This window comes from Gekko japonicus, unplaced genomic scaffold (assembly GCF_001447785.1).
Source record: "Gekko japonicus isolate JY-2015 unplaced genomic scaffold, Gekko_japonicus_V1.1 scaffold4522, whole genome shotgun sequence".
Classification (NCBI taxonomy): domain Eukaryota; kingdom Metazoa; phylum Chordata; class Lepidosauria; order Squamata; family Gekkonidae; genus Gekko; species Gekko japonicus.
In genome coordinates, this window is record NW_015176110.1 from 20,208 (window position 1) to 33,069 (window position 12,862).

Below are 12,862 nucleotides of genomic sequence, written 5' to 3' on the forward strand. Positions count from 1 at the left end.
CTGAAAAGAAATCCGAAGAGCCTCTGAGGAAAATAGCTACTAATCTGACCGACGAAAGGAAGGTGCTTCCAGCGCAGTGGAAAGAAAGGAACTGGCGGGATGTCCGCGCCCACCCCTCTGGGCATGCATGGTGGGGTTCCTGCGCATGCCTGAGGTCTGGGCGCGAAAATCCGTTAGAGCTTGCTACAATACCGATCGATCCAGCGCAGGTGCACTGTATCCCATGGGTGTGAAGCACAGAGACCACGTCGAAGATCTTCAATGTGTGATGGACAGCCATCAGCTCTAGGCAGTTGATGTGAAGGGTACTGTTGGCAGCCAAACAGGCACCCTGTGCTACGTGGGTCTCACAATGGGCTCCCCAACCCCAGAGCGAGGCATCCTTTGTCAAAATCAGGAGGCAACTGAAAGGGCATCCCACAAAGTAGATTGTTGTTGTTCAACTACCACTGTATAGAGGTGAGGATGACCGCAGGGATTGTCAGCACCATGGACTGTGGATTGATCTGGGGACAAAAATGGTGCAGAAACCACAGTCGAAGGGGGTGCATGTGAAGGGATGTGTTTGGGACCACAAAGGTGGTTGCTGCCATAAAGTCTAGTAGGCGTTGGAGAGACTCCGCCATCTGAGTTGGCGAGGAGAGAAAGTCCTGAACAAGTGACTGCAGGTTGTTTGCCCTGTCCCATGGCAAGTGTCAAGGGTGGCTCCAATGAACTGCAGTACTTGCAGTGGTTGGAGATGAGATTTGGCCAGGTTTACGGAAAGGCCAAGACTGGGAAGGAGGCACTACATCGTAGTGATGGTCTGTCACAATTGTTGCAGGGAAGGGGCCATCAGCAACCAGTCAGCCATACAGCCGCAGCCACCACCATCATGCACTTTATAAAAACCCGTGGTGCTGTTGAGAGTCCAAAGGGAAGGACCCTGTACTGGTAGTGACTGGGTCCAACCATGAAGTGAAGATAGCGGTGGGGCTGCAGCGGTATGGTTACATGGAAATAGGCATTTTGGAGCTCTGGGGGTGCCAGCCAGGCATCCTGGAGTAAGAGTGGTAGAATGGATCATCTGGAATTTCCTGTTTCTGATTAAACTATTTAGGCCTCATAAGTCCCTGATGAAGTGTTTGTTGCCATCCCATTTGGGGACAATGAAGTAGCAGGAATAAAACCCCAGCTGGTGTTGAGATAGGGGCACTGGTTTTATAGCTCCCCTGGAGAGCAACACATCTACTCTGTTCTCAAGGAAGTGAGATAATGGAGATGGTAAGAAGCAGCATGTCCAACGAGGCTGTAAAAACTCTAAGGCATACCCCACCCTGATGATGGTGATGACCCCAGTGATGGTTTTCCCACAGATAGCCTGGTACCCGAGGGTAGGGTGGTGATGGGAAGTAGAGGAAATTCTGGGAGCTGAGCAAAGTCAAAGAGACTGCTTGGTCTGGGAAGACAGCCTTTTAGGCTATTGGGGTCTAGACTTGGGCTGGAAGGCAGATTTAGAAGTTGAGCACTTCCACTTCCATGAGTCAGAGGAGTGTGGAGATCATTGGCAGCCTTTAAAACTTGGGGTCCACTGGCAAGGTTTCAACTGCTTCTGAGCAGGAGCTTGAGTGACACCAAGGCACTTGGCCCATTTGTGGCTGTCATCAACAGTGGAGACATATTGGCCGGTCTTAGAGTGGAACAGTCCCTCCCCGTCAAAGGGCCTTGACATCAGCCTGGAGGGAGGTAGTCTTGAGCCATGCGTGACAGCGAAGAGCCTCGAGGAGCAGGAGACAGTGTGATGAACTGTATTGCTCTGTTGGTGAGATAACACAGATCTCAGTAATCAAAGATGCGGCTACCTTTTGAGAAGATTCAGACAATTCTGGCAGCAGTGGAGTAAATCTGTTTGCCAGGTAGAATGCATAGGCGGAAAAATAGGTCAGTTAATTATGTAGTTTGCTAACTGTGGTGGTAAAAGAATACAGTTTCCTGCCCAAAGTGTCAATCTTGCAGCCTTTTCGGTCAGGGGGCGCTGGATGGCAAGCTTGTTTGGCCTTGGATGCTGACTGTACTATGAGTGAATTAGGTGCAGGATGAGAAAACAGGAATTTAGCTTCACATGGTTGGATCCAGTCCAAAGAGTCAAAACACTTAGGAGCTGGTGGAATGGATGCTGGTTTGTCCCAAGCCTCTTTCAAAGTGTCCAAATGAACAGGAAGCATTGGGAATAAAGTGCCAGGAAGAAGCTCTGCCTGAACTAATTTGTGAACCAAGTCAGTGACCGTAGGAGCATCGCTCACCAACTGAATGCTAAGAGTCTCTGCCATCATGGATATAAGTTCAAGATGGATGGCACTTCCATATTAAATCCCTTCCAGTCCAGTTTTCGCCCAGGCCATGGGACGGAGATGGCACTGGTCACCCTCACGGACGACATCCGGAGGCATCTGGATTGGGGCGGTTTGGTGGTGCTGTTGTTGTTAGACCTGTCAGCAGCGTTCAACACAGATGACCATCAGCTACTGATCCACCACCTCACCGACACTGGGATCCAGGGGTCTGCCTTACAATGGCTTTCCTCTTTCAGGGTTGGGGACAAGGGTGGCACTGGGGGAACAGCTGTCCCAAAGGCACCCGCTGGTTTGTGGAGTGCTCCAAGGGGCGGTACTCTAATCTGGGAGAACTGGGTTTGATTCCCCACTCCTCCACTTGCAGCTGTTGGATGACTTTGGGCAACCCATAGCTCTGTCAGAGCTGTTCTTGAAAAAGAGCAGTTTCTGTCAGAGCTCTCTCAGCACCACCTACCTCATAGGGTGTCTGTTGTGGGGAAGGGAAGGGAAAGGAGTTTGTAAGCCACTCTGAGACTCCAAGTGAGTGAAGGGCACGGTATAAATCCAATCTCTTATCTTCTTCTTGCCCAGATGGCCCAGAGGCATGGGCTGGGTTGTCACCAGTATGCAGATGACACCCAGCTCTATCTGTTGTTGGGCAGTCAGCCTGACTCCAGACTGGAAGATCTGGACCTGGTGCTACAAGCTGTGGCTGATTGGCTTAGACTGAGCTGACTGAAATTGAATCCGACGAAGACAGAGGTCCTGAGTCTAAGTTGAGGCAGCCTGGGTTTAGGGATCCCACTCCCGGCCTTTGATGGGGTGCCACTGATGCCAGCGGCAGAGGTTAGGAGTCTGGGAGTGCTCTTGGATGCGTCCCTAATGATGGAGGCCCAAGTAACAGCCAGTGCTAAGTCAGCCTTTTACCATCTTTGGCTGATTAGACAGCTGGTTCCCTTCCTTGAATGCAATTTTATTTATTTATTTATTTATTTATTATGAGATTTATAGCCCGCTCTCCCCGCGAGCGGGCTCCGGGTGGTTCAAAAACTGGGCACGTATGCCAACGGTTAAAACAGTTAAAAACAAGATAAAACAATCAATTTATAGTCATTTATAACAATACAAGGTGTTCTAGATGTCTCAAAATGACTTGGTAACGGTGATCCATGTGATGTTCACCTCAAGACTAGACTACTATAATGCTCTCTACATAGGGCTGCCCTTGACCCAAATCTGGAAGCTTCAGCTGGCGCAGAATGCTGCAGCCAGGCTGCTCTTGGGCCTCCCAGTTCGGGAGCACATCCAACCTGCACTAAAAGCACTGCACTGGCTGCCTATAGCATACCAAATTTGCTTCAAGGTGCTGGTTCTTACCTTTAAAGCTCTTTATGGTCATGGGCCTATATACCTGAGGCCTTTCCTCACATGTTCCCCAGAGAGCACTACACTCAAGGTCTCAAAAGTGTCTGACCTTCCTGGGCCCCAAAGGCTGGCTTTGATCAGGGCCAGGGCCTTTTCAGTGGCGGCTCCGTGCTGGCGGAATGAGCTCCCAGACGACATCAGAGCCCTGTGTGGCCTTTTACAGTTCTGCAGGGCCTGCTCTTCCACCAGGTATTCGATTAAGGAGCCGAACTGTGGGACCCCTGTGCCCTGGCATTAACATCGCAGCCTGTGCATCGCTGGTGCAAAGGGACCAAGATAGTTCTACATCAATGCTGATTGTACCCCATTAGGATCTGCTACTAAGATGACTTGTTATTATGTCTCGCCATCAGTTTATAACTTGGCACACTAGCATTTTATGATTGATTTTTAGAAATTTATTGTTTTAACTGTTTTAAATTTTAAATACGCTGCCCTGAGCCTGCCTTGGTGGGGAGGGCAGGGTATAAATTGAATAAATAAATAAGATAGGACTTAGGGCCCTCCGATGGTGAGAGAGACCCCGGGTGTCCCACATCAGGTTCTGGAGAGGTATTCAATGAGTCCTTATGTTCTGAATCCAAATCCTCGGATTACTGGCAAGATGATCCCGAAGTAGAATGGGATGGTTTCGAGAGATCATCAGGCATGTAGATAGGAGCCTCCAACGGCATGGGAGGCAAAGGTGAGCCAAGCTTTGGAGAGGCACCTAAGGCAGCCAAAAGAGGTTGTGATGCAGCAGGGACAGAAGATGTAGAAGCCTTACACAAAGACAGGCACGCAGAATAGGGTGGAGATTTATCACCCTGGTCATGATGGTGAATGAAGTATGGGTCACGATGATGGTAACAGTCCAAGTGTGAGAATCTTAGAGGCAAACACAAACAGTGTTGGCTAACATAATACCCTCTATCGTAGGTCCGCAGAGAAGGAGATCTGGAAACTGACAAACATCAGGTTTGATGCCAGTGTTGACCCTTATGGTCCTGACAAGCAGATGGAGACCTTGATTTTTTTTTTTTGAAGTACCCGAGGGTACACTTTTATTATTTTTTTCATTATATACTACAGACATACATACAAACAAAACCCAACTACTCCCAACAACATATAACATATAACAAGAGACTTTTATCACTTCTTCTGCTTATTAAATTTCTAAATTCATTATCTATTTTACTAAGCTTATCTTTTCTGCGTTCTCAAATTACTACATTTATCTATCAGTTGCATTTACATTACACCAATCATAGAATCTCTTCCAAGTTTTTTGAAAAGTCCATTCTGTGCCGGCTCTCATCTCATCCAATATTTGGCATATACTATCCTTGCAGCTGTCGACATATGAACTATCTGCTTTATCAAAGTCTTTCGGAAATATATTCAATAACAGTATCTCTGGAGTAAACGGGATATTAGTTCTTATTATTTTTTCCATTATCTCATGAATCCATCTCCAATACCTCTTTGTAACATCACATAGCCACCACATGTGATAAAAAGAGCCAATCTTATTTTTAAATTTCCAGCATTTATCAGAGCAGTTAACATTTTGTTTAGCTAATCTATCTGGTGTAATATACCATCTATAAAACATCTTATACATGTTCTCTTTATATGACACAGCATTAGTTAATTTTATATTCTTCAGCCAAATCTGTTCCCACTCTTCTAAATTAATATTGTGGCCTATATTCTGGGCCCATACAATCATATTTTTTTCACTATTTCATCAACCATCACATCATCCAATAAGATCTTATATATTTTCTTTATCACTTTGTTTTCTGCTGTTAAAACAATTTCTTCCAGTTCAGTTAATTTATTATTAAACCCTTGTTTCTTATCCTTCAAATATATCGATTCCAGTTGCGCTTTCTTCCACCAGGATAATTGTTCTGGTAATTTAAGATTGTCTTTTTTATCCAAAATATCCTGGTATCTTAATGATTCTTCTCCTTGATTGACTGAGAAGCTGCCTACTCATACAGCAAGATCAACTCAGCGAGTGGCGAGGTAAAACTGGCAACTGAGTGCTGATAAACCAATCATCTTGATCCTGTAGGTGTCGGTCTTGACAAGCAGAGTCAGAATCTAGAAAGTCGGATGGTAGATGACTGTACAGCGACAGCTAATGGGAAGGGATAGTAAGAACCTGAGGTGGCGGAGAGGGTATGCCAACAGACGGCAAGGCCATGGTAGCAAGGAGGAGCTCGGTTCCGAGCTGGGTTGAAACTGAGACAGGTGCTGCTGTGATGATCAAAGTTGAGGGAACCATCAAAGTCAAGAGGGTTGACACGCCAGAGGTCGATTTCTTCAAAGACTTCCGTTTCAATGAATCGGGGAAAGATTCCAACAGTCGCTTCCCACCTTGCCGGACTTCCGCTTTTGTGGGAACTGCCAATACCGCCGATTCCGAGGGACATTTCTCCATTTTGTCCAACTTCTGCTTCGATTTTGGAAGAGCTGTCGACAGCCGAATCTCCCCCTCAGATGGGGGAGGCAGCAAGGTCTGAACAGCCGTAGACTGAGACATTGAAGGGTGAAGCGAGGTCTCTATGAAGTGACTTCTTAAATGGGCCGCACAATTTTTTCTGGCCTGCTTACTGAAATTGCTACAATGAGCACAAGTATCCACCTGGTGGCCTTCCCCCAAACAAAAAAGACACAGCAAATGGCTGTCCGTCAAGGGTAACCCACACCATCGGCAGCTTTTTAAAAAGGTGGTTTTTCCCTTTAGACTCTGTCAGGGTGGGAAGGGGGGGGAGGTGAGGAAAGGAGGAAAGCAACACTCATTAAGGGTCCTTTTTTGTAGGAATCGATGAGGAAAAAAGAAGTTCAAAATAGTTGAAGAAGGTGAAGAGTCTGAGGCACTGAAGAGAGGAACACACGCAGCAGAGGTCTGGATGAGGCAGTGGTAAAGAAGAAACTCAGTGGGGGCAGGGCTTTCTCCTCAGCTCCAGGCATGCTCAGTAGCAGCCTGCTCCCCAGAGCAGAGGAAAAAGCACACTAAAACTCTGAGGCTCGCTGTCTTAGATCTCCAAGGTTGGGTTCATAGGCAGGCCCAAAACCCAAATGTATGACTGCACAGGGACCACAAGAAGACGATCAAACAGTTAAGGCCTCATGGATTTTTCATTAAAACGTCAAATTTGGTGAATGTTGACATCTACCAGTAATTCTTAAGTTTGTAAGGAAGCCTGGTGGGAAGTGTCAGAAAACAATGACATATAACTGCAAATGTTATTTTTGTTTGCAGGTAAAGTATAATGTATCATGCCGCAAGTATAAACTGAAAAAGAAAAATAGACAAAAATTTCTGACACTTCCTGCTGGGCCTTCTGTAATATTAAAATGTATCATGTAGAAATTAGTTTTACTATAGTTGAGAAAAGTGGTGATGTTACCTAGCAAAGTATACACTACACAGCCCTAATTATAATACTCTCTCATGCACGGCAATTCTAGAAATGTTACAGCAGCATTGATAATAATTTATGGAAGATGTCCACGGTCAATTCCCCCAAGGCCTAGTTTGCACAGAAGCTTATGAGGTGGCCATCCTGTTTGTGGATCGTACTATACCATGCTGCAGATGGCAGATCTCATGATGAATACGCCCTAAAGGTAGTGGTGAGGAAATTATTCCTACCCATAAAAATGAGCGTATTGTGAAGAAGGTTAAGCTGGAACCCTCCTCAACATCTAGTCTAGAATCATTTTGTGTGGAGTGGCATTCTATCATGTGAAACCCTTCCTGCCATTGGAAGTGGCACGCTCTGCCCAGGTGTACAACGCTATCTGGTTTGGAGAATTATGCCGAAAAGCTTGTCTCATGTTACCTTGTGGATGTGTTCTTAATCTGAGGTGTTTGCTTTAAGAAATAAAATGCAGACACAAACGTCTGCTTGCAAGCATGAGCATTGTACACTCAACAGGGAGCCATAATTGCCTGCTGCTGTCTGAAAGTTTGCTGCATGGCAAATCTAGGTTTGTTGCTGTGTGATGCAGTAACTAGGGCAGCTTCACACCAGCAGAGACAGTCTCTTTGTTTCCCTATGGAATTATGATGGAAAAAAGAACATCTCTGCTACAGCTTCCATTATCAGTTCCCTGGAGTGAGACAGGCATGTTATTAAGCCTCACCTTGCCAGTGGATTACTGGGTTTTTTTCCCCCCAGCTGCAACTTCTGATACAGTCCTTGGACATATAAGCAAGCCAGAGATTGTAATGTATTCAGTAGACAAGTGATGTGAGAGCCTGAATATCTGTCTAGTTAGGCCTTGCTGCTCTTATAAACATAATCAAAAAAGCCCCAGTGATTTAAAGTGGGTCTATTTGGCAGCAAGATTTTTTCCACAGGAAGTAAGACATGATGATGAGAGATTAAATTATTGTCTCCTTCGGATGAAAGGCGCTCATGGGCTCATGAGTCAGCCAGTTAGTTCCCCAATGCCTTCAGACCTGGTCACTACTGACGAGTGTAGCAACTGCCACTTGGACGCTGCCTTGAGATCCAGGGTTAAAACCAGTTGAGGTGATGTTTTCTCTAATGCACAATGCTGCCAAACAAACATGTTTCTGAAGGAAGTGCCTTCTCAGTGATATATCCTGTGTGTAAATATGTCAGCACGATCATGACTAATTTATCACATACACACTTACTGCAAAAATTAGTGATGCCGGCTGTCCTGTATTCCTGTAGTCGTTTGATTTCCCTTCGCAGCTCAAATTCCACTGATCTCCCCATTTAGAATAACAGTGAAATGGAGGGAAAAAAATACAAGTTACACTTTGGATTTTGTTGTGTTTCCTTCTCTGAGCACGAACAAAATGGGATTATTTCAGCCTCACAACAATTTTGGGAGACAGGTTCAGCGGAGAGTAATCTGCAGGAGGCCACCCAGTGAAATACAGCCCAGGTGGGCTCCCTGATCCAAGACCAGCACTTTGTCCGCTACACTGCATTAGCTTTTTGCATGACAGAGAGTCTACAAGATATCAGTTGTTTTCTTAAAAAGCATACCAAATGCCTAGCTGTTTTGATAGTGGGCAGGCATGTGTTTCGTCTCTTAGGTGTTTCTGCATGGTCAGCACTGATAGTTAGGTGAGGAGATAAAATTGGGCACTGTCCGGTGCATTTTGGTATTGGTGGCAGAGTTTTCAAATGGGTACAAAAGACATTTAGCAAGCCTGTGAGATACAGTGGTCTTTAGCGATAAATAAAGGTGTGTGTGGGCGGGCATATGTGGTCCATGAAAACAATGTGTTTCACCCTGAAAATTACTCGTGAAAGTAACTCTGTGCCTAATCATTACATACCCTTGTACATATGGCTTAGCTTGCATTCACCTGGCAAACATAATTGGAATTAATTCCCTCACTACAAACTGAGATTCGAAGCCTGGATCTTTAGAACCTCAGTGTGGGGGTGGAGAAGCTAATGCCAGGTAACAGTGGGTGGGTGTTTGTATGTCATGGGTAGCTAGTTTTTAACTAGTATTGAGGCACACAGGTAAGCCTGGCAATAAGCCAGGTCGCTGTACATTAGGGGTATGTATTTGGATATAGCTGAGCTGAAATTAAACCAAAATTAGCTGTTTGGAGTCAATTGAGGATATTTGAAATGACCCCAAGCAATCCCAAAATTCTGGGGGTAACAATTTATCTCTTGGAATTCCAGGAGTGTTTCGGGTGTTGCTGGGATAGGGAAGGAGAGAGGAAATGCCTCTGGCAAACGGCTGTTTGGCAGCACACCAGCCTTTTAAATTTTATTACCTATGAAGGTAGATCTGGCCTCAAGCTGTTTACTGGGGCACACTGTCCTCTCCCTTCCTTGCTCCTGCTGCCAGGCCAGGGGGGGGGTAATTGAGATTTGGAAAATAATCAGAATTGCCAAATTTTTCGGCTCAGCATTTAAAGGAATGGTCCCTTGAAATGCATTTGGCAAGCTATGTCATAAGCTGGAAGGATGAACTCACAGTTTTGGAGTTCACTGAATGCATTTAAACGGATAGTCCCTTTAAATGTGTTTGGCAAGCCACACTGCAAGTGAACCCAGAAGGGAGTTCACTCATGGCGTGGCTTGCCTAACACATTTAAAGGGACGGTCCCTTTAAATGTGTTTTACAAGCTGCGCTGCAGAGAAGGTGCAGAGAAGCTATTCGGCAGCCCGAAGAAATACTGAAAATATCTGCGATTTTTGGGGGGCAGCCATTTTTGGATAGCCAAATTACTACCCCCCTTAGTAATCGGCTGAGAAAATACCCAATAAATACTGATAAGGTACTTATCGTGTATTTTTCCGGCTTGGTTTATACCAAGTGCACACTCCTAGTGCATAGCTTCCTAGAGCTTATGTCCTCTATTCAAAGCAAACGTGCTACATATGATGCTTTCATGTGATCAAGATTCTTTGCATTTGGATTAATTCCACAGTATCTTATTCATGATGTTGCTGCACTAGGCAGCAGATGTAGAGGGAGAGCCACAATTCTCTGGAAATGTGTTACTTTAATCAGGTGCAGTTGCTTACAACTGCGAAGATATGATTTTCACTTTCCAAAATGAAAAATCACAGATATTCACTGTCTTTCTAATAAGGCTAGTCAGGGCAAGCAAAAGAAATTCTGTTGAACTAGGAATAGGCAGGCTTGTGAGCAGCGCAAAAAAATGTACTGAGTGAAACAGGGGACTTTGCTTATTTTCTGCCTTCCCTTCAACATACACAAGAACAGTTTCACCTTGACATGACCATTTCTGCCAATACTGTTTCTGACTTTAAAAAAATAAGAGACGTACCCTAAGGTAAAAATTCAGAAGCTAGTAGCAGACCTCGTGTCTCTAACCAGCTTATTTTTACTTTGCTTTTCCTTTTTCCAGCTAAAACTGCTACCATATCCAAGTGAGACAATGTATTTTATATCTGAAATGCTAACAGCTTTGTAAACAGACTACCCTTTGAAGTTACTAAGAGAACGATTATGTGTACGATGTAGCAGAAAGATAGACTTCATTTATCTGCTCGTACACACCCTTGTACCCACTGGTTTAAGACCTTAGTGCAATTACAAAGCTTACGTACTCTTTCACTAACAAATGCTGACTTTACAGATGATTTTATTGCAGAACACAAATGGTGCAATTACTGCAGGTGCCAAGATATTTTGGCATGGGATATTTGATGCCCCTTGTTACAGTTTACAGAAGGTCAGACCAGAACCAATGGGTTGAAATTAAATCAAAAGAGTTTTTGGCTAAACATTAGGAGGAACTTCTTGACAGTTAGAGCGGTTCCTCAGTGGAACAGGCTTCCTCGGGAGGTGGTGGGCTCTCCTTCTTTGGAGGTTTTCAAACAGAGGCTAGATGGCCCTCTGACAGCAATGCTGATTCTGGGAACTTAGATCATGAGAGGGAGGGCAGGAAGGGTTGCCTTAATGCTTAGGTCTTGTGGCCCTTTCTTACACGCCCAGGGAAATGCTGATCACCACTTTGGGGTCAGGAAGCAATTTTTCTCCAGATCAGTTTGGCTGGAGATCCTGGAGGTTTTTGGTCACCTTCTGGTCACTGGGGGTCTGAAGGGTGAGGTATTTGTGAATTTCCTGCATTGTGCAGGGGGTTGGACTAGATGACCCTGGAGGTCCCTTCCAACTGTATAATTCTATGATTCTAGAAGTCATGTCTGATCTTTACACAGGCCACCATGTTTTCTGCTGCTGACAGAGAAAAGAACATGAAAAATGAAGTCCAGATGCTTACATGCATTGCTTTCAATGAATTTGTCATGCTCCATTGGTCCTAGTATTCTTGCAAAACGCCTCATGGTTTCATAAAGATCTTGAACCTCCTTTGGGTATCTTCTTTCTAGAACTACAACAGAGATGCAGACACAGAAAAGCCATGTTCTTAACAAGGGAGACAGAAAAGTAAAGTACTAACGAGATGAAGACACTCATGTACTGACTTCAGATACTGTTTCCTGTCAGTAGAACAAAGTTTGAGTCCAGTGCCACCTTCAAGACCAAAGAAGTTTTATTCAAGGTGTGAGCTTTTGTGTGCACACACACCTCCTCAGGCACATTGAAATGGAAGTTATCAGTCCATACATATAAATAGAGGGTGAACAGCAAAGTAGCATATAACATAATGAAGCTGTTTTAACAAATGTGAGCACCAAACAGGGATAACAAACTAAGTTTATATGGTCAGCATTTGTTTGGATTCAATTCCGGGGAGGAAAACAAACAAACATGTAAAAAAAATGACGTATTTACTTGTTGTCCCCCCCCCCCCGCATTGAATCCAAATAAATGCTGACCATATAAACTTAAGTTTGTTATCCCTGTTTGGTGCTCACATCTGTTAAAACAACTTCATTATGTTATAAGCTAATTTGCTGTTCACCCTTTATTTATATGTATGGACTGATAAAACGTCCCTTTCAATGTGTCTGAGGAAGTGTGCATGCACATGAAAGCTTATACCTTGAATAAAACTTTGTTGGTCTTAAAGGTGCTACTGGACTCAAACTCTGTTCTGCTGCAACACAGCTACCCCACCTGAATTTGTTCCCTGCCAGGTGAGACTCTGCATCGTGTGACAAGGCGGAAGTGAGGTCTGTGCAGTTAGCTCAAATTTCCCTCCTAATTGTTGGCCATTCATCTCACATAGGTTCTCCCAAGCTGCTTCTCTGCTACCATAAAACTAACCACTGTGGGAGTGGCAGGTAAAAGGGTTTATATGTGGTTTAGCACAGGTGGAAGCTAATCCCAAACCTAGTCATGGAAATCTGCTCCATGACATAAGCTGTTTGTATGTTTATGTCTCTACCTGTGGTTTCCCCACCTCAACACATTTTAAGCATCTGCAACAGTACAGTCTCTGCAATGTCAATGTAACACAAATTGTGGTGATGTTGTATGGGTCTATGCATTACCAAGGGCAGTCTTAAGCAGGGGTAATTTCATAGAAAAAGAGGTGCATGAGCTCATTAGCATAACTTATTTGCATATGCCACACCCCCTGCCATCACCGGAAGTGTGTCAGAAGGCAACACCCACCGCTCAGGCTCCACTGGACTGTTTTGGATTGCTAGCTCTTGGGCGGGGGGGGGGGGGCGTGGGAG

General features: G+C 44.8%; 1 protein-coding gene across 5 annotated transcripts in view; it reads right to left on the minus strand.

Annotated features, from left to right (window-relative positions):
- The window catches only part of TADA2A (transcriptional adaptor 2A), a 49,247-nt gene that overhangs the window by 12,821 nt on the left and 23,564 nt on the right, over positions 1-12,862 (minus strand). For all 5 annotated transcript variants that reach the window (XM_015426767.1, XM_015426764.1, XM_015426766.1 and 2 more), the window contains exons 11-12: positions 11,497-11,607; positions 8,404-8,475 (exon numbers count right to left, since the gene is read on the minus strand). In XM_015426767.1, coding sequence (XP_015282253.1) covers positions 8,404-8,475; positions 11,497-11,607 — 183 coding nt within the window. The remainder of the gene's footprint in view (positions 1-8,403; positions 8,476-11,496; positions 11,608-12,862) is intronic.